The sequence below is a fragment of the Ambystoma mexicanum genome, chromosome 11 (genome assembly GCF_040938575.1).
Source record: "Ambystoma mexicanum isolate Mex_15411 chromosome 11, UKY_AmexF1_1, whole genome shotgun sequence".
Lineage (NCBI taxonomy): Eukaryota > Metazoa > Chordata > Amphibia > Caudata > Ambystomatidae > Ambystoma > Ambystoma mexicanum.
The window spans coordinates 175,888,297-175,910,833 of record NC_090934.1 but is presented as its reverse complement, the minus strand read 5'-3'; the positions used below and the strand labels follow the sequence as shown (position 1 = coordinate 175,910,833).

At 43.2% G+C, this 22,537-nt stretch overlaps 1 protein-coding gene across 3 annotated transcripts in view; it reads right to left on the bottom strand.

The window, feature by feature from the left end:
* Positions 1–16,411: 16,411 nt before the first annotated feature.
* RLF (RLF zinc finger) overlaps positions 16,412–22,537 on the bottom strand; it is a 916,587-nt gene continuing 910,461 nt past the window's right edge. For all 3 annotated transcript variants that reach the window (XM_069622735.1, XM_069622737.1, XM_069622736.1), the window contains one exon: positions 16,412–21,655. In XM_069622735.1, coding sequence (XP_069478836.1) covers positions 16,823–21,655 — 4,833 coding nt within the window. In that variant the 3' untranslated portion in view covers positions 16,412–16,822. The remainder of the gene's footprint in view (positions 21,656–22,537) is intronic.

Genomic DNA, 22,537 nt, shown 5'->3' with positions numbered 1-22,537 from the left:
GCAAGTAACTTCAATGATGTAGAGAAAAGGCCTCGTCACATTGGGCCTGCCAGTCAATCAGTGCCCCTCTTTCAGAAGTGGTGCCGGTCAATCAATCTGGAAGCAGTTTGCGGTAGTGAGAGGCCTCAGGTTGAACAAGTCTGTCTGGCAGATATGTAGATCAGGCATTCAAGCAACAGGGTCAGTAACAGGCAGGCTCTGCTTTTTAAGTTAACCATTGGAGGCAGTTCCTCCAGTTACTGTTACTTAGGGCTCTCCAGCCAATGGGCATCCCTCTTTGGCAGTGTTAACCAGGCTACTGAAAGTAGGTTGCAGTAGGATTGCCCAGGTAGAAGTGGATGTCTTATCGGTTCAGTTTATTGTTCCTTGACAGGAGGAGAATATCGTATCTCTGTCAGCACTCACTCCATTTTTAAAGTCTGGGGATTAGAGAGGGAGGTTTATGAATTCAATATTAATATCCAGGATTTGAAATGAGGTTCACAAATAAGTAGAGTTTGCTTCAATCATGAAGATCTTCATAAACATTCAGAGACACTGTATAGCAAATGCATTCATAGAAAACGGAGGAAGGAATGTTAAGTACAGGGTATAAAAAATGGCTATTACTACAAAATATATTTGTATAAGGGGTATGTTGCATACCTGTAAGTCCAGTTCCCCAGAGTTGGTATCTTTCATGGATTCACATGCTTTGAATATTCCCAGTCAGGCTGGGAATCATCAGTAACCTTTTTCAATTTTCTTGTTAACGTTTTTTCTTCACTTTAGTAGACCATGGGTGTCCTTTTGGGTGTATTCATCCCCAACCAATGGGACGTCGAGTATCGGGCTCCACCCAGGAGGCCCTTTTCAGATTCTAACCCCCAGAGTAGTCCGTTGTATATTGGTTTTCTGACCCTCGGGATGGAAGGTGTGCACATGTGAATCTATGAAAGCTGCCAATGCTGAAGAACAGGAGTTACAGATAAGCAATATACTCATTCTCCAGCAGAGAAACTTTCATGGATTCACATGCTTTGAATAGAATAAACAGCAGTTTCCAGGATACACGCCGGACGTGTGCAGTGCTGAGAGGCTCAAACAACAGTCTCGTAAGGGCAGCCAACACAATGTTAAGGCTCCATGAGTTTTTGTGGAAACAAAACCCTGAGCTGGGAGTGCGCACACCTGATGGATAGAGTCTGATGTACAAAGTGATTAGAAAGAGGCTGCAGCCGTGTGGTAAGTTAGGTGATCTTCCACTATCACCTATAATACATACATAGACTTAGAGGTACTGACCTCACAGACATCGCTCAAACAAACTTCTGTGAGACATTGTTTCACCGTGCTGGTGATTTATATTGGTTTAATTCAGTAATTGGGAAACCAAAAAGTAAAAAGGAATCTTAAGGCAACACACAAATATATTCCTGTTTGGTATTCAAACATATATATGGTAAGATACACATTTGAAGGTTTAGGTACCATGTATAAATCAATCATGAAACATAAGAGTATTTCTGATCACATCCATATACAACAGTATTAAATTCATACTTCATATAATTTGTGAATAAACGACACGCCAACACGTGTTTCAACCTAAAAAGGTCCTCAGGGCGTAAAAACAAACTATATACCATCAACAACTGCACTAAGAATTGTATGTGTGTGGCTTTTTAACAGCTCCTTTAATTTGGTAACTTTAAAAGGTATCGTGTGGCTGGTGTTTGGAGTGTAATGTTGGCGTAAGGTGCTACTGCACCTACTGGATTATTGTCCTTTTGGTCCTGGCTGATAAAGTGACTGTTGCTAGTTACCTGTAACGCGTTAGCCGATCTGTACAATGAGCAGCAGACGCCATTAATATGCAGCGAACTATGCGAGTTCCCTCTTCTAAATATCGCCGTAATCGGCAAGAACCTTGACGTGACTAGCACAATGGAGAACACCGTCGGGCACCACAAACGCATCGTGGTACAAGTTTCACTTTGGGTGGATATGTGCGAAACAGGCCCTTTTTAAAGTGTTCCATTATCCTTCCCCCATACAGTGGAGGCCTGTCTTTGCTCTGCTTCTATCAAACTGCAGCTAGGTGTACTTTTATAAATGGATGCGAGAGGCCTTCCTTCACCTTGAGTAAGGCAGTAGGTCCTGCGGTACAATTCCCAATGGTGCGTGATTTTCCTGTGCACACCAAGTAGAGAACTGTCTTCACCTGCCCTCGGAGGACGTAATTGTTGCTGTGGCCTCATTCAGGATGTCTCTGCATTCCTGTGGCATACACACATGGCCAAATTCTATGATCAGGAGCCATGCACCAAGGTTCAGCGAGCCTGGGTCATAGTGGAAGACCTGCCCCTGGGACTGTGAGAACAGGCCTGGCACAGATGCCAGCCCTATGGGGGTGCGTGTGCTAGATGCAGAATGTCAGCATACCACGCTTGCCTGGACCACTAGGATGATCTTGCAGTGCTACATCGCAACCATCTCAAGCACCTTGTTTATTACGGGAACAGAGGAAACTCTTACGCAAACATGTCCTACAATAGCGTGAAAGCATCTCCCAGGGCGTATGCTTGAGATGCTTGGCTGGTGAACTTTGGATACTGTTTTCCTCTGTGGAAAACAGGTCTATCAGGGGTACCCCACTGTTTGAAAACTTCTCACTCGTTTGTCTGCCAACAGCCATTTGTGGCATTGGCTTGTCGCGGTTCAGAGCCAGTCTGCTGTGTCGTTTTGCTTGCCAGGCAGGCAAAATGCTTGGTTAGAGAGCAGGTCTTCACGGGTGTTCAGGAGAGCATTTTGTGTTTTCTGGCAGCCCTGAAGCCAGACTGGTGGTCATGGAGAGAACCAACAAGTTCAGTGTGCAGATTAAACTGAGAGATGGCCAGCTTTTCCAAGAGTCTGCCTTGGAAAGGAGTGATGGAGATCGGGCGATAGTTAGCCAGAGAGAAGGATTGGCAGATGGCTCCTTTTAGGAGGGGGTGCACAAGGGAGTGCTTGGCAAGGTTCCATTGGCAAAAGAATGATTTCAGAAATCGGCCAAGGGTGTCGATGTGGTCCTCGATTGTTCTGGATGAACAGGGAAGAACCTGTTTTTACAAGACTTTCATAGATCGGACTTGTCTAGTAACATTGTCTGGGCTGAAAAAGGGAAAGGAAGAGAAGAATGAGGAGGAGAGATGGCCACCGGGGGGCCAGAAGTGGAGGAGGAAAAGAGGGTGGACATAATGTCCTGAGTTTTAGTGAGGAAATGAGAAGCCAAGGCCGTACAGAGGGGCTGGGAGGGAACAGGAGAGGTAGAAACTGCAGGAGGATTGGCCAGCTGCTTGCAGATTTCAAAGATTATGGCCGAGTTGTTAGAAGACGCAGACTTGGATGTGGGCTCTCCTTTTGGCGAGGTCTGTATATGTATTACCTTTGGAGCAGGCCAGTTTGTCAGAGTGTGCACTTGATACCCTCCACTTCCTGTCAGCCACCCAGCACTTGCGTTTGAGGGTGACGAGGTGGGAGTCGTACCAAGAGTTGCACTTGGATTTGGGCTTCAAGCGGATCCTCAAGACAGGGGCAAGTACATTAAGAGTGTTAGAGATAGAAACATGAAGGCTAGATACGGCTGCGTCGTGGTGGGGGGTCAGCCAAAGGTGCAGAAGGAGGAGAGAGAGTGGTGGTGGTGGTGGTGAAAGCCTCCGCTGACACACGCTTCATGGGTCGCGTGACCGAGAAGGTAGCTAGCAGTGCTGAAGTCAGCTTGACGAGAGAGAGAGAGCGAGCGCAAGCGAGAGAGAGAAAGAGAGAGAATAAAGTGATCACTCAAGGAAAGTGGAGTGGTGAGAGGGGGAGGTCTGAGGAGGTCAGAACATCCAGGGTGTGACCTGTAGAGTGAATGAGGCCAGAGGGAAGAATGGAGAGAGCCACAGAGGTTGCAAAAGAGTCCTGAAGAAGGGCAGGTAGAATCCAGGTGAATGTGAATGTCTTTGAGGAGAAGTTGAGAGGTAGAGTAGAGGCGGGAGGAGGACGTCTCCCCACTCAAGAGGAAGAGTTGAGTCAGTCAATGATGCTGACCCCACCAGCTCAGTCGTCGAGAAAGTTGACACATGCCCGGCGTTGACCTTCCCGAAGTGGATCCCTCCTCCTATCATTCCTATGCAGGACTACTCCTCCTTTAAAGGCCTGGTCAGCAGGCTCTTTCCTAGCACTTCTCTCATCGTGGCCACGATCGCGGCCTGTAGATTAAATGAATTTAGGGGGCAAAATGTTTTCAGAGCAAGAAGTGCAGTTCATGGATGAAAGAGTATCCAGCATGTCTTCTGTAGAGACTGGTGAGAAAGGAAATTTAGGAATATTAGGTTCTGAGTTTACTTCATTTGTTTGGTGCGGGGGTGATGTTTCTGTTACTTTGCAGTTAATTATGTTATCTCTAGCTTAATTTTATTTGAGAAGGCTGTTTGGACTTGTTCACAATCAACCATGGTTGGCTGGAATGGCGGGGAAAGAGTAGGTGGCTTTTCGATAGATTTTAAGATTTGGAACAATTTGCCAGTAGAATTTGAGGCGTTGGTGATTTGATCATTATAGTAGTTCTTTTTAACTTCTGTTAATTCGGCTCTATACAAAAGGTCACATTTTTTCCAATTTTCTTTGTTTGGTTCCGAGGGAGTTTTATGCCATTTTCTCTCTAGTTTCCTTTTAGTTGTTTTGAGGTTGGCCAGTTCGGCCGTGTACCAACTTTGGTGGTTTGGACGAGCTTGTTTGTTTTTGAGTGGAACCTGTCTATCTAGAAGTTCCTGGAAACGGTTGCTGAAGATGGAGGTGATTTCTTGTTCCTTCCCCCGACACCAGGGCGGGAAATTCCTTTGTGTGATTCTCTCCAGCGGGAGTCCCCTGGACTCCCCGCCCAGGCTCCAGTCTGTCTGAGGGCAGGAAGCAAGGGAGGAGTCCAAAATTCCACAGACCTTCGTCTTCCACCTTGCTTGAATGGGGACAAATCCCAGTGGGGTGCTGGCTGTACTGATTGGACAACAAGACCGCCCCTTCTTGTAAAATGCAGGGAGAGAATGCAAAGGTTGTGCTCTAGTTCCTGATAAATACCGCGAACCTGTAAGCTGAAGAAAAAGTCGGCCACTGGAACCGAAACCGAAGAGGGTGATGAAGGAAAAGTGGCCGAAACCATTTTCAGAGGCCAAAACCATTTTCAGCGACCGGAGATCCTGCTGTGTAACCGGAGCCTGCTGTAGCCCTTCCTTGGAATCGAGCTGGGCACTCCGAATATGACGACCCCGACCCAGAGCCTGGTGAGACCCACTAGACTCAAGAAGACCTGCATTTTGAGCCATCCCACGCGTTGCTGCGACCTTGCGTTGTTGCAATACCCCAATACCCTGGGACCTCGAGCCATCGTGCGGTGCACGGTCTTCTGAATTTCGAATCTCGCTGAAACTTCGTGGGCATCCTGGTGGATCGCCAGAGACACAGAGTCTGAGAAAGTCCCCTCAACTGAGTGTTGGACCTTTGTAAGGACAATTCAACCGCAAGGTTCTGTCTTCTGTGCTCCTTGTCTAGAGCCGCCTTCATTGATCCCTGCTGCAAAGTTCCTTCTGGAGGTCTTGTTTTCAGTCACCACGACAAGGAACCCACTGACAGGGTTTTTGGCTGCAGATCCTGAAGTAGTCCTGCTGCAAAGCCTTCTTCAATGCCGAGGTACTGTGTTGGCTTGGGTATGTTACCTTAAGTCCCTTAGGATTTCTGTGTAGCTGTGGGGTGTTATCTGTGATGGGGAGGCCTCTCATCCAGTCCCACTGCTAGAATCCTTCTAGGGTGTCTTCTGCGAAGCCCCTGGACCCTCTTCTAGCTCTAAAGTGTAATACTCACCTGTTTGCCCAGTCTTCCTAACGAACGCCGATTTTTGCTACTAAAGAACCTATCCTGACAATGCCTGTTGGTCACTAGATCCGAGTGACCCCCCCCTTCTCCCAATAAGAACACTCATGCTCCAAGAATAAAGGAAAGACTGAAGAGATTGGGACTTTTGCCCAGAAACGAAAATAAGTGTTTAAAAGTTACTAACTTGTAAAGAGTTTGTTGGTAACTAACTCTAAGTGCGAACAGTTACAAAGGTTCTTACTTACCTTGGATGTGTGATGCACTATTCTTAAAAGTATGGTTAACACCTGTTCTTCCTTACAAACTGTTTTACCAGTCTAATAGAAAGTAGATGTGAAGGTATATTACTCTCCTGTGATTAGGTTGTGCCTCTTCCCAAAAGTAAAGTGTTGGTTTTTCCAGATTATTCCTGCAAGGTAATTGTACGAGTGTCCTCCAACTGTTGGTATCACCGGATTAGTCCTTTGACGATAACTGTATGAGTGTCCCCCAACTGGGTCTTGCTTCCCCTAACTTTTTGCTAGCCTGTCCAGAATAAGTCTGCATTAGGTGTTTGCCTGACTAGAATAACAGTCATAAAGTAAAAGTGTAACATTAGGGTTTACTTTCCCTGTGCTATCTAACCTAGAGTCTGTGGTTCTAACTGTCCCTGATAAGTCATAGTTCAGTTATCCTTATAGCTGGGAAAGATCTAACCTGGACTGCTTGTGATATATAAAAAGTAAATAGGTTTTACTTACCTTGAGTTAGCTGTGTGCCTTCCCAAAAATAAGTTACAAGAGTTATTGCTTATCTCAATCTGTGGTTCACTGATCTCAAAAGCACCTGCAATTGAATATTACATCCTTAGGTTTTAACACCTAGTACAACTGTGTTTTCACAAAAGTAGTTGTAGGTTTTTACTGTACCTGGAATAAGTGTTCCACTAATCACAAAGTATATTGTCCAGTTGACCGATTATGTGATTTGTACTGAGAGTCACTGTGTAACTGGTACGGTGTACTGCCCTTGCATTACTGAATGTAATTGTGAAAGTACCCATTGGTTTTTACTCACAAGAATAGGTGTGACCCATACTGAATGTGTATGAAAAGGTTTTGACTTCCCTAGAACTCAGGGGTTCCAAATAAGGTTTATTCTTTGGTCTGTGTACCTTCAAGTATAGTGTGGTGTTTTTATAATTGTGAGTTCATATAATGTGTCAGTACTTATTTACCCCTAGATTTATCTGGGCCTACCTGTACTTAAATAAAACATTTATTTTTACATACATAGTGTTTGTGTTTCTTTGGACCATTTGTATTACAATTTCGTCCATACTGATTCTACAGCCCTCTCTCCCTCCTAAAATAAGCCTGGCTGCTCTGTCTACGCTACCATGTACTCAGGTGGGACAGCCTTTTACTAAGAGTGGAGTCTTGTACTACCTCAGTTGAATGGTTTTGACAAAGTTGGTAGCACTTCAGAAAAACTGTCCTAACAGGTGTCAATCATCTTCGCCATCGGTGCTGAAAAGCTGCCTGTGGCATCCCAGGGGTGGCATCACGTTGACCTCTGGTGAGGTGTCCAGGCCACTTGCCTTCCTGCAACTCAGCTGAAGGGAAGTCTCTCACCTTCCTGGGGTGGAAAGGTTCCAGTCCAAAAGGGACACCACCCTTCTCATTCTGAATGTCCTCCAAATGTGAGCATAAAGACCTCCTTAGCAACTTCAACACCGTGAGCACTGTTGGTCTGGGACCATATGCGGTGGGAAAGCTGCCCAAAGACACAACAGTGCACCCCTTCCAATTTTTATAGAGAAGTCAGGCACTAGTGACGGTTGGCCGAAGTCATTTGGAAAGGCACTATTTAAGATGTGATCTTGGCATCTCCGGCATTACAAATCTTTCACTTTGGTGAAGAGTGCAAGCTTTGCTTCACAGTCAGTCAGTCTTTGGAAACAGAACTCACATGCACATTCTTGCTGATAGAATGAGAATAATGAAAGGACAAAGGAGACAAGGGAGAACAAATGTGATTGGTGTAGCCGATGGGTGTGCAATCGAGTGCAGCGTTTGTTAAGTGATACAAATCTTCCTCAGTAGGAGACACTTTATGTTTAGAAGCAGGATTCCAATTAGGGAAACCTTTGCAGGTTCACATGAAGATACAGATTCTGCACGGGAGGTATGTCACTTGAAAGTCCTCTTGCTTTCCCAAAGGTATTTGCTTTGATCAGCTAGTTCCTTTTTCCAGCAATGGAAACACATTAGCTGTAGAGCCAGGATCCTGAATTTCCCATTTTAAGATTGAGAATTAGTATGTGGGGTAGCTCCCTTCCAAGTATTTTGAAGGCGAAATTCTTTCCATTGCGCTGTTGTCTAGCGAGACATTGCCCTCTCTTCCCAGTCGTTTCAAGTGAAGATTGATTATGGCACTTGTGAGCTGGAATGTTGGGTGGAGTAGCTGATCGTTTTAACTATCTCTCACAATGTTCAACATGCATGTCTTCCGAGATGGTTTAGGAGGAAAGAGAACGTTTTCTATGCTTGCAGAACTTGGTATTTGGTTGCCAGACTCCTGGGTAGGATTTATTGCTTCTGCGGCACTGGTGTTTTATCAGCTAATCCTTATGGTTGTCCACCTGTTCTCTCTTTAGCACTTCTTAGAGATTTACATAGACCTATGCATCTGGAGGCAATATTGGTTTTGCTGGCCATAAGGGGGTTTAACACACTGGTGAACATCTCTCTTCTGCCAGCAGAAAGTTAATCTTGTATCCTTTCTTTGCAAGTGCAAACTAACGAATCCAAAGGGCCACCTCAGTCCTTATGCAGGTGACTTCGTTTGGATGAGCCACAAAAAGAAATGAACCATGGAATGGGAATTACAAAATCATACATTGTGCTTCAAAGTTGAGTCCAGAGAATGTGCTGTTGAAATTATTTCCCGATGGCGAGACCATTGCACTAACTCGGATACAATGCGTATAACGTGGTATAAAGAAGGTAATCTGGTCTTTGACTGAAGTATCAACTTTCCAGAATTACCCTCTTCAAAAAACAGCACAGATACATACACAAAGTCACAGTGATCACAAACATGCATGCATGGTATTGCTGTGTGGCTGAGCGCTTTCAAGAGTGGTAGAGATTGTTGTGCACGGCCCTTTTCCCCAGGGCAGCCATCCCTCTACTCTTCAGGTGCTGTCTACTGCAGTGAGGGAAATGTTACCAATCACTTCTATTCTCCATCTACGCCACCATTGCATAGATTTTACTTTGGCCGTCCCATTTGCGGAGATGACTCAATTCTCCTTCGTTTTCCCCAATCCTAGAACATCTTAATTTCTGACTGTCTTTTTGCTACTAAGCACTGGATACCACCCCAATCCTTCCACCTAAATTCAGTTTCTTCCAGCTCCTCCTCCTCTGAAATGTCTGCTAAACTTATTTTCTCCCGCTTGCACTCTTACATGCTTCTCTTTCTGAACCGAAATGTCTTCTCTTTCCCTCACCTGTCATTTCCAACTATAGTATATTTTTTTTAAAACTTTTTATTGGCATTTGTAATACATCAACAGGTAAACATTCCCAACATACACTTCCCCCTCTACCCCTCCCTGCACTTGACCGAGTGTCCATTGACCCCTATGCAGATTCCTCCCAACTGTAGTATTCTTAAATGTGTCCCATTGTAACTTTATAGGTCAGTAAACATTTTATTCTCACGCTTTTCTACTTTTCCTCTCTATCTCACTTTGTATGCACTCTTCTCTATACAGTCTTTTTTTTGTAACTTCCAACTCACTCCAACATTTTCCCCTACTGAGTCTTTCCAACTGATACTTTTCACTACCTCCCTCAAATTGTGTGGCCCATGTATTTAACGATTCAAAAATAGCGCATGCTTCTCTCTCCTGACTTCCATTATTCTAATTTTTGTTCCTCCAAACACTGTGCAGCCAATTCTACTTATGCTCATTGTCTCCAGTGTTGGGGGCGTCAGCGTGCCAGATGGTGCCCAAGAGAAGGAAGACTTGCTTCATTTTTTTATGGGGTTGTGCCCACAGGCAGCGGAATACCCAGAATGCGACAAAAAGGTTTGTCTGGCAGACGGTCCGATCCACCCCCCCCTCTCCCCCAGCCTTTTGACACTGCTACTCTGAGTTGGATTCTGAAAGAAACCCAGCAAAGAGCATGACCTTCATTCCTAGACTATTTTCCACCACAGGAGGTACATTTACCAAAACATAGCAGCATCCTCCTGAGATAAGGATGTTTTTCTCAGTTTTGGTGTTCCAAAGAAATAAACGCCCATACATCACATGTTCTTATTGTACAGTTGGTTTACTGAAGATATAGGACAAGACTGCAATCAAGGGATTTAGATTTGGACTCGTTTTCTAGTCCCAAAAAGCTGTTTGCGCTTGGTGCAGAGCTTTTATGCTGACTGCCCATGCGTATTGTGCTGATGACAAGCTCCAGTTGATAGATTACAGGCCCAAGAAGAACCAGAGATTTAGGCGATCATGTAAAATTGTTCGGTTTAGAAAACTGAGGCATGTTGTTGGACTATTAGTCAAACCCTTCCGATATTTACGCACAGCTATTAGGCATATGCAGAATATGTTGCCCTAAAACATTGGCAAATTACACACGATCCTAAGAGGGGTGGGGGACAAATCTGTAGAAGGGAGATACCTGGGTTTGTAGTCAGAGTAAAATAGAAACATTTTCTTTTGGACAAAGAATTTTGGGGTGTCGAGGTAATAAATTTGAAACGCCTAGATTTCGGCATCAAGTTCTTGAACAGTCGCTTAATTTTGCCTGGCAGGTTGCCGTCAATGTCTATCATGAAATTCAGTGTCTCTAATGTCTACATGAGCAGAGTGGTACACACCCAGAGATGCAAGCTTCTCAGATCTTGCAGCATATCGGCAAGAAATCTTGAGGCAAACTCCCCTTCAGAACACTTTCAACCACCTCTTATTGTTTTCGAAGTTTTTATATTGTATTCATCATTTATATAGCCTCCTTTCCCCTTTTGTATGGCCTGAAACCGCTTTATGGTTGGAAGGCCCTTGGGTACCGAAGTCCATGTGTGGGTGATTCTAAGAGTTAACTTTAAGATGTATGTGTGAATTTTGCCAGGTTAGGACTTTGGTGGGCTGGCTAGGCTCCAGTAAGCAGCCCGGAGATCAGGCATGTTGTCATGTTCTGTTGGTGGTTTAGGATAGAGCGCTAGTGCCGGAGACTCTATGCCCAGCTAGACTGACATTTAAGTTGTCGCGGTATACTAATGGCAGAGGTGTTCAGACACGTCATGGGTTTCAGTGTGGACGGGTATGCTAGCTGCTAGACCATATTTGCATAGCCATAGCTGCATTCTATAGTGCATTGATAAGTGGCATGCTTCCAGCCTATGTCCAGAGACGTGGTGCAAGTTATACATACCTTAAACTTAGGAGTTCATCATCAATGCTGGTTTCCTAGGTCCAACACGAACAGCTGGTCTTGCCAGGTGTGGTCTCCCTAGATTGAGATCCTGAGCAGTGGGAAGGGGCCCAGAGGGGCTGGGGAGTGATACACGATCGTCTGGGGGGAAACAGAGTTCATCACGGTGTACCGCTACAGGCATCCATGGAGGTTTGGGTTGATCGGTGTGTTCTTATTTGAGCCAGTGCTTCTGTGTGCATATCACAGCATAGTGCCAGAAGGTTTCAAGAGGAGAAAGAGCCTGGTTGGGTTGTGAGGCCCTTTCTGAATGCCAGGTGATTGTCAATGTTGCTGATGTGGAGGGGCAAGGAGAATCATCTCTTTCAACTCTAATCGCTCGCAAATCATGCTCCTCGACCCTTTCACCTCTACATCCCGATCAGTACCGAAAGGGGTCCCACAGGGGGTTCCATGTCCTTTCATTGCATAATTTTTTTTGCGGGTTTTTTTGCCGCAAATTTTTTTCCAAAAATAACATTCATTTTTTAGGGGGGATTAGTACATTATATATATGGGGTGTTGGTGTTTGGGAATAAATACAAATTAAAGAAAATGGGGGGTTGGGGAGGAACCCCCTTAAAAAATAATTGGAAAAAATTCAATGGTTTTTTTTCATTAAAAGAAAAAAAAAAGCCGTAAAAAAAACCCACGAAAAAACAGGGAGCATAATTTGCGAGCGATTAAGAGTTGAAAGAGGAGATTTAAGTGTGGGCTGTGTCTTCGATTCCTAAAGAGCAAAGCCGGTCTATGGGAATGGTATGGTATGGTCAATGGTATAAGGTGGCAGACAGGTCAAGGAGAATGAGTACAGTACATCCTTCCATATCCAATGTTCTTTTTAGGTCGCCCCAAACCGACACTAGGGAGGACTGGTCCTCGGACAGGGTCAAGGAGGTTGTTGGCTTCAGTGAAATGGCAGAGTTGCGTGTATGCGGTGTGGTCCATGAGTTTGGCCATGAAGTGGGCATTGGAAATGGGCCGGTAGTTCTGGGGAAGGAGTGGGTCCAGCGTAGATCTTTTGAGGAGGGGTTTAATGTAGGAGGTTTTTAAGGCTGCTGGGAAGGTTCCCAATATTAGGGAATGGTTAAGGCTTGAGCGCGCAATACTGCATGCACAGGTTGAGGCTAGGATGTTTTTGAGGAGGGTGGGTGGGCAGGAGTCTTCAGGGGAGCCCGACAGGTGGCTTTGTACTAGGAGCAGGAGGAACTCCTGGTGTCGGATCGAAGATAAAGAAGCAAAAGGTTTGCATCGGAAGGACGTTTTGGATGGGGAATGGGCGGGGTTTTTATTTCTATTTTAGCGACGATGGCAGAATGTCTGTCGATAGCGATGTTGTGCAAGAGTTCTGATAATGCGTCACATTGGGATTGTGAGTAGGGTTGGGGGCGGTGAGGGTAGAGCAACCTGGAGAATTGAATTTGATAGTGATTCTATGCAGTTCCTTGCGAGAGTTCAAAATTCCGTTACCATAGAATGCCCTCTTGGTTTTCAATATTTTCGGATCTGTAGGCCCTTGTTAGCCTTGATAGGGCAGTTTAGTTTTGGGCGGTTCGGTTGGTTCTCCAGTTCTGTTCCAGACAGGGCTTAAGGGTCTGCAAGGGCCTTTTTGTTGGGGTGAGGGCGTTGGTGAGCCAGTAGTCAGAGTTTGACAGAGAGGGGTCCTTCCAGGAGAGAGTGCTGCGAGTGGGTTGAGCGAGTTGGCTAGAATGGAGTGAGGTGTGGCAGTTAGTGGTGGCTCTGGTTGAGAGGGGTACGGAGAAGAATATTGATGAGTGATCTGTCCATGTTGGGGGGGCGTGGAGGCAGTATGGATATGAGGTTTGTGGGGCTGAAGACCGCATCGAGGGTGTGAACTCCAGTGTGAGTGGGCATAGAAATGCGATGAGTCAGGCTGAAGGCTTCTAGGTTGTCTGAGAGGACCATGGGGTTTGAAGAAGAATCAAACCAGATGTTGAAATCACCTAGGATGGTGAGTGCTGGATGTAGGTTGAAGGTAGTTGTCAAAGCGTTGCCGAGTTTATCTGGAAAGTTTTTGTTATAGCTAGGGGGTCTTTAAAAGAGTAGGAAGCTGTGCGAGGTGGAGGGTGAGAGTTGGAGTTTTACATGAAGGGATTCATAATCTAAGGTGTCCTTGATAAGCAGAGGAAATTGTTGTTTGTGTAGGATTGTTAGTCCCCCCACTACTTCTTTATCTCTTTCCAACAATCAGGTTGTAGCCGAAGAGAGGGGGGGATTGCGGTGGAGTGGGGGAGCTGTTGAGGGGGGAGTTAGGAACGGCCCTTTGTGCAATGGGTTTGTAATAGTCAGCAAACCAGGTCTCTGTGATGAAAAGGACATCTGGGTGTTTGTCAGAGTTAAGGTAAAAGATGTTGTATTTGTTTTTAGAGACTGACCTGGCGTTGATGAGGATGAAAGAGATTTGGTGGGGTATGGATGGAAATGCTGGACGGTTCGAGGTGAGGATTGTTGAAGAGTGGGTGGAGGAGGGAAGGGGTTGGCAGTGGAGGGCACGGGGAAGGGGAATAGTGCTAAGACCGGATTGGGTACCAGGGGTGTTGGGGGCCTGAGGTCTGGGCCCTTTGTCTTTCGAGTGGCCGATGGGCTTTGGTGAGCTGTGGAGGTTGGGATTTTGGCCAGGGCTGCGCTAGAATGGCAGTGGGAGTTGGGGGCTCATGTTCAGGAGAGGTGAGATGTGTCGGCGCAGGTAAGGAGGTAGCGATGGGGTAGGAGTAGGAGGATTGGGTCGACTGGGTGGTGTGGGATGCTCAGGGGGTCAAATATTTTCAACTCTCGCTCTCCAACATGCTGCTCTGCCTTGTGCGGAGCAAGATCTACGTGGGGAATGGAGCAGGGGCAAGGAGGGGGGTTTGGGTAAGGGTGGAGGTGGGGCATTTACCTTGGAGTTTTGGAGGGCGAATGAGGGGCTGCGAGACTAGGTGCAGGGTTGGGAGCTTGGGCTGCGCGTTGCAGGGTTGGGGTAGGGTGTGGTGGGTACCTTTAGGCATATTGGCTTGCATGGGCAGTGTGCCCTATGTGGTCCATCTTGTGGGTAGGATGCATCCTTAATTGGGAGATCACACGTATGGACGGTGCAGCTGGGGTCGTGCAGGAGAAGTATGGTGGTGGGTATGGACAGTAAATGTATAACACCACCTAGATTTGGGATACCTAGATAAAGGGAGAAACACCTAAAAAGGGGCACAACATTAAATGCAGAAACATGTTAGCTGCGACTTCTTGCACTGGAACACTTTCACCCCCTGCTACAGTATTAAAGCAAGTATTTAAGAATGGGCCACAAGCAGCATTTTACTCTGGATACATCAAAACCGAAATCAGAAAAGGACTGCTCAAAAACTGATCTCGGGCTCATGTGAAGTCTGTTGGGCAAATGTGAAGTTCATCTTTTGGGGCATCAAATGAACACTAACGACACCTTTTCGGACAAGCTATTAAAAACATTCCATTTAACATTTAAAAAAAAAGGCACTTTGTAATTTAAAACTACCTGTGAAACCAAAAGAAAACTTGCAGAATGTTTTTTGAAATGGTCATGCACCTACTTCAGAAGCTTTTTGTCCACGTGTTCATGGCCTTCTATATTTTGTTTGGATGGAGGAGGATTAAAAAGGAGGTTTGAAAGTTAATTGGAAATCCATAGGTTCAGTTAACCTGGAAGATTCAATCCAAGCTATAACAAATAACCAACACTTCAAACATTTGTGTACATTTCTTTCACAACATTTACAATACTGTAGTTAAAAAGTCAAAAAGCAGAAGACATTTTTCACAACCTAATGATTGCAGATAAATTATGAATCTATTGTATACCGGAATTTTACGTTTCTTTGTTATGCTCGATTAACAGAGGAGTGTCAAGGTACTTTGTAAAACAGTTCATATCTTGCGAGTATAATCATAAAGTACTGTATTTTGTGTTCCTAAAGAGCTGTCCAACACACAGCGTTCTGGTTTGCTTTGTATAAAAAACATTTATAAAACTGAGGGGTTGGCGATTTCTGAAGAAAGTGTGTTGTGACACACGTAGAAGTTACGGTCTAAAAAAAATAAGATATCCCTTTAAGGGAATTATTTACTTGTCTTGAAAGGACAATTACTTTTTATTATCAGACTGAAATTAACACTTTAAGTATCTGGTGAGGTGGTTTATTACCACAGGAGAATATAGGTTGGACCCATACATTGAAACCAATGGATGGAGGAGCCTCATGGGCCCTTCTTGCAACTAGGCAAGATCTACAGCAATGATGATCCATCACAAGAACAGTTTTGTACATTTTTTTTCACTACTAGAAATATGTCACACTGCCATAAATATCCAAATGGAGTATGGATATAGAGTGGATTGAAGCATTCATCTTGTGCAAACTGAAGAATCTGCAGTGATAGCTTTTTGTAAATCCAAAACATGAGACCTACTTTCAAGTCTTTGTCAAGCTCAGCGTTTACCCAAAATGACAATTCCGCTACGTAGGTGGGTATACAACCACTCGGAACACTGGGTTATGGTTTTTACATGTGTATCCAATTTCATGGAGTTAGTCTTTCTAGCATTGTTCACCTGTTTTGGAAAAGTAATGGAAGGAGATTACTGTAACATGCAGTGCACAGCCTGGCCACTAGTTTTCAACACAATGTAATACAGAAAAAAACGGGAGCATAAAATGTACTGAATCCAAGGTTTTAGCATGAACATTGTGAATAGAGCGTCCCTGGCACTTGCAATGTTGGGAAAAGAAAACACTGGGGGATGATGGAAGACTTGGGGCAGGGCACGCCGAGGAGGGAGAAGGTGTGCCCTGGCTGGACCAAGTTCCCCGAAAAGCTAAGGCACATTGTGTAAGCTCCTTCATCAAGTTGGCAAGAAAAAGGCCAAGAAGTAACTTAAGTATCAATTAATATTTTGATTAGCTACTAAGGATACTTAACCTATAAACAGCTATGAGCAAGTACCACAACTTAATTTAATGTAGGCCCAAATAGGCACAATAATGCTGCAAATAAGAACTTATGTAGGTTTCCTTTATAAAAAAAAAAATGGGTGAAAAATTGGAATTTATTGAAACTCATAACAAAAAAATATAAGATGCTGTAGTGTACAATATATTACACAAAGCACCCTAAGGTGCACATTCAAGTAAGAACGCTTTATCCCACCCTAAGTACCGTGGTACTTGTTTCATAATATACAATCATGCACATTTACTTTGAAAAAGGAAGCCCCAGTATTCTGATGTGTTAGCACCAAAAACAGCAGACCACTAGTTCTTCAAAACAACCGGGAAGATAGACCAAGTTTGCCAATACTGTGTACATAAATATAATACATTCATCAAATGAAACAATATATTCTATTCTAGACAATTTTTGAACTTGTGTCAATCTTTTAGTTGGAATTCCCTTTCCCTTGCAGTAATACTGGAGGCAGTCAATGTTTGAAAACAAGTTGCTGTTTACGAACTTCCAACACAGAGTCCATCAGTCTTTTTTGCTGGAAACAAATGTACAAGTGGTGTGGAAAATGTGGATCTTTCAAGAACAACAACTGGCCGCAGATAATGAAGCTGTTTTAAGGCAAGGTCCCCACAGTCAGTCAGAGCCTTATCCAGTATGGACCTCAAGTTCTGTAAAGAAAGTACAGTAGGTGCATCCGTAGGCGATGTTAAAGGCCGATATGCTCTAACTTGTCCACGTAACAGAGATTCACTTCCACTCTGAAGTCTGCTGACCTCTTGAATATTTTCATGAAGAAAGTTAGTTTGAGAGTCATTCATCTTGTGGAAAAAGCTTGGCGCACAGTACTTTTCCGGCTCCCACTCAGTTTGCTCTTCAAAATATTCATCTTTATGCTCTCGTTCTTGAATGAACTTTAAAAATGAAGATTCAAATCCCATTGGCTTAAAGGACTTCAAATCAAATGTTTTGGCCATGGACTGCTTCTGGCAATTGTCTTTTGCAGTGTGAACAGTTCTTTTTGAATCCTCCGTATGTGCTATCCTTCGCTCCCAATCATCAGATTCATGCTTTCTTTTAAAAGGTGACTTGAAGCTAGAGAAACAGGATTTATTTTCCTTTTCACTGCCACCAGGGTGGCCCAGTTCACTTTTGCAGTAAGATGGCTCTTTTACACAACCTTCAAAGGCAGCATTTGAACTGCGATTATATTTCAAATTACCTTTGCAAAGAAATGGATCTGTGTTGAAAGACATGTCTTTTCCGACTGCATTTCTGCTGCAATTTTCATTTTCTTTATCTCGATAATGAAAATCATTTGGGGGAGGTTTCCTTCCACTTTCAAGCAAACACTCTGTCCGTTTGCTACCTCTGTTCATGTAGTACTGCTTTGCATGTACCTCCAAGTGAGATTCACCTTTATCCCGCATTCCATACTTTACACAAAGAACAAGTTTTTCATATCGTTCTTCAATAAAAGCAGTGCTAAAAAAATGTGAACGTTTGTAATGTCTTACAATGCTGCTTTCCAGTTTTACCACAGATAAACAACCATGTACCATGCAAGGGAATTGTGTGTGTTTGATTTCCTCCAAGCACATATTTACTGCCTCCTCTCTGGTTCTAAATTTGGGTGCAGCCTTTTCATTCTTTTCACTTTTTTTACCAAATTCTCTGTTAACCTTTTTTATTTTTCTCCTGTTATGAAACCGATGTTTCTCTATTGCAAAGTCCCCCTTCTCTTCAGGCCCAAATGTCTCTCCTTCCAAGGCACTGTCCTCTATGTCCTCCAGGTCTTCCGTCCTTCCAAAAATATCATCATAGCATTCCCTGTGACTGAAATATACATGTTGTGAGTAAGTACTGTGATGAGTGAAAAGTCTATCGCAGCCATTTAATTCACATCGAATTTCAATATCCTTGTTTCGCATGATATCTGTGCTGTGAACTTCCATCTGATGATGCTTCAATTTGTCAAAAGTATAAAACCTAGCAAGGCATTTGGGCTGGTTACATGAAAACCTTGCAGATTCAGTTATTGGCAAAAACCCTCGATCGCCGCCATTGTATAAATTATGAATGTCACTGCAATGCCTAGCAAGAGATTTTGAACCTTGGAAGCACCTGCCACAGCCTTTATATTTACACACAAATATTTTCTTGTACTTCACATAGTTGCTTTTTGATTTTTCTTTGTCCTTTTCTAAGCACAACTGCTCTTTGTTGTATTGATGCACAATTCGGTAATGGCGAATTAAGCCCTGTTGGTTAGTGAAGGAGGAGTTACAACCTTTATGAATGCAATGGTATGGTTTGTGGTATTTGTTCAACATGTAACACAAATCACCTTTGGTTGTTCGTTTGCTTCCCCTCCCTTCCTTCAACTTCAAATCTTCCCTGTGCCTGTCTTGAAGAAGAAACTTGGGTGGTTTATCATAAAGATGATCATCCGTGTCTTCAGACAATGAATCATTCTCAGTTTCAGAAAAACTCTCTCCTTTTTTAAAACGACAAATCTCACGTTTCATATGTTGCACAAAGAGGTCATCATCATCGTCGTCATCCATATCATCAACTGCACTTGATCGAAAAGTTGATGTCGAACAGCTGTTCGGACTTCTGTTAAAAATAGTTTCAATAGGTGTCTGCAAAGCTTTGTTTTCCTTACGATTTCTTGTAGACAACAACCTTTGTGGGAATTTAACCTTATTCAGCTGATGTTTCTTTCTGTAATGAATACGAAGGTGTGTTCTCCTAGTGAATGCTCTTTCGCAAATATGGCACTGAAAAGGTGCAAATTTATCTTTAAACATGTTAAATTGAAGCACACTTTCTTTTGAATAGTTATGCTTTTTAACATAATGCACTAAAAGGGCATCTTTAGTTACAAATGCATACTTGCATCCTTGCAGTTCACAATAGAAGGGTTTTGCTGCAAGCTGATCAATACATTGTTTAGTGAAGGTAACTTGTTCTGAAGAATTACATTCAAAAACTGTACTATTAACTGTCAAATCTGGAGATATGGAACATGCGGATTGAAATGCCTGAAAGGAGACTGGCTTTTGCAATGAAGTGGGCGAGTGGTTTTGCGAATTTGTGTTTTGTAAACTCAAATGCTTCAAACCTAATAGAAGGTCCAACATAGCATCTTCTATGCTTAAGACCCTGGGAAGAGCTGCAATTGCCATTTGTTGCGCAGTTGTGCGACACATTTCCCCTTTAAGAACACGTTTTCTTCTTACGTTGGTATTGCAAACTAACCTTCTTTTAAAGGCATCTTTTTTATCTAAATGATCTTGCCGCATACCAAGTTTTTTTGGACGTCTACCCCTCGGTTTACCACTAAAAAGCTGGAGAAGGTTACGAGCATTTACTCCAACTCGTTTCTTGGTTTTGAAATGGGCTGCATGTTCATTTTGGAGATGTGTATGCATGCCCCGTGTATTTTTGCGTGTGACTCCACAGCCCTCAAATCCACAGGTAAATTTTTTACCATCAAATGTCACTGAAAAAATATTGAACTGCTCTTTTAAACGAGAGGAAACAAAGAATTTATTGTTGGCTCGAATGTTTAAAACTGTGCGCTTACCCCCTCTTCCAATCTGTGGATGGGCTACATGGTTCTGATCCAAAGCACTTGTAATGTGGTTATCTAGAAGTGGCACTGAATTTCCTAAAAGGGTGTTTTGGCTACTTTCACCATCAACATTTGCATCTAGGCCAGGCTCTATTTTGATCTCTGGAACAATTTGAGAAATTGACGACTCCAGAGAAAGTACCTCACTCTCATGCATATCAAAGCTGTGAACAGACTCTGCTTTACTAGGCAAGTGAAATGCACAGGGACTGTTTTCAGACTGTGCTGTGACAAGCGCGTGTACTTGATTTGTTGCGTCACTGACAGGTTTGTAATCTGCAAGATCATGGGTGGCAAAATGATTCTGAAACTCTATCTTAGAATAATAAAACTTTTTACAGCCAGGAAAATTGCAAGCACTTGACGCATCCCTAAAATGTTGTGCCTCATGGTGGAAAAGCTGCCCTAAATCACTAAAAACAATGTTACAGTCCTTTAATTCACATTTATACTGCAGCTCAATGTGCGTTTGCTTATGACTAACTAATTCATTCACGGAACTAAATTTTGCAAAACAATCTATGGATACACACATAAAAGGCTGAGGACCAACGTGCATCTGCTCATGATCCCGAAGATGAAAATCAGTGATAAAATGTCGCCTGCAAAATCCACATTTTTCTCTTTTATTTTTAATATCCAAGTAATGCTTGGCATTTTCATCATTGTTTTGGTGTTCAGCTTTCAGATGCACACTCAAGTATTTAAACTGTTTAAAAATTCGTGAGCAGCCTGTACCAGGGCATGGATACAAGTCTCGGTCTTGGAGGTTATACTCTTCAAGTTGTCTGAATGTGACATATTGAGATGGATCAATAGACCGTACACTTATGCGACTATTCTCGTCAGGTGATGTATAAGATATTAGCTCTACCTTTTCCTTACGAGATCTGGGCATTCTTTCCTTCTTTATAGTTTTGTTCCTTGGTCTGTGCCTTGAAGGCATTTTAACATGATCCATTACATGGGGGACAAACACCTCTTTTTTTTTGAACTTTTTGACGCACACCGGACATGTGTACACACCCTCGGAGAGGTGCATTTTAGCATGATGAAGAATTCTAGCTTCTATCACATCCCTGTTACATATCAGACAATGGAATTTATACTGAAGCCATCTCTGGTATCTCTCGGAAGACCCAACTGGCTTTTTTATGCCAACTTGTTTCTTTAGTATATGTTCCTGCCAATCATTGGATAAACTTTCTTGCTCCGAAAGGTGTTGCTCTTTTACCTTGTCAATGTCGCTTAAAGAAGGTTCTGGAATAGTGCCGTCATTAATGCCCATCTCATCATTGGCAGTTTCATGATCCTCTGACTCAGAAGCTTCTTTTCCTAAAAGTTTAAGACAGTGGCGGTTTAAAGTCTTCCAATCCCAAAACTCAGGATCAAACGGCCAGTGAGCTTTTAATGCCAACAGGAGTTCACAGCGAAGAGAATTTGGAACAATTGTATTTTCCTCATCAAATTTTTGATCTGGCTGTAGATACAAAGCTTCCAAAATGTTATATGCGTCTTCATTTGGATCAAGTAGAAATTCTGTCAACTGACATGCTCTTCGGACCTCAAGGTCATGTGGTAAAAGGCAGGCAATTGTTTTGCACACAGATGCTTTCATGTCATTTTCATCAGACTTGATCTGCAAAGCTCTGACACATAGCAAAATTGAAATGGGCAGACCTTCTTCTTCTGCCTGCAAAACAAGAAAAGAAAATATCAATGTGGTGAATGATTCAACAGAAATATCTTTTTAATAGGTATTGAAACTGGTGCTGACAAGCTTGGGAAGGAAAGAGACTGGAATAAGTGGTATTAACACTGAGCTTAGACTTGTAAACTCCGACAGGTAGAGTACTAGAGCATATGCACCACTACAGATACACAAGATGACCCAAAGGTACGGACTGAGAGAGGAGTACAAATAGCAATATAGCCGTTTTTTGCATTTGCTTTAATACCATGATGAAATAGTGATAAAAAAACATTTTATGTTCATAGTGTTGCAAATCTCACTGTGGCGTTAGGCGCTAATTTATGCATAAAAGGGGAGCATGCACCTCAACATTTTAGAAAACATGTTTTCAAATATTTTTTATTTTTAGTGTCGATTGGTTACAAATGAACCTCATACACTTCAAAATCATGAACAAGACCAACATATAAAAATGCACTTTGAGAAGATCAACTACGACCATCACCTCATGCAGATTCTTAGGAAGTGATGAGTAACTATCCTTACGATGCATTTTCCAAATGATAAAAACCTCTTAAATGTGCCATTTCTAGTTTTGGTGCTATTGTGAGGCATCGTGAGTAAGACTTGGACAGTGGCATAGTGTTCATTGCTATAAACATTTAAAGAAATGGGTTGAAGAAAAGCCCGTCTTTCCCGAACTCTAGAAGGGATTTCCCTGCCTCTACAATAGGGTCTCCGCCAAGATGTCCAAAGTAAAACGTCTTCCGTCCTATTTCCAAAACCCTATGACGACCCTCACATGCTAAACATATCAAAGTGCGGAAGGGCTTAATGTTCTCTAGCTGCCACTTGCAGCTGTAGTTCACAAGTTAAATTCAA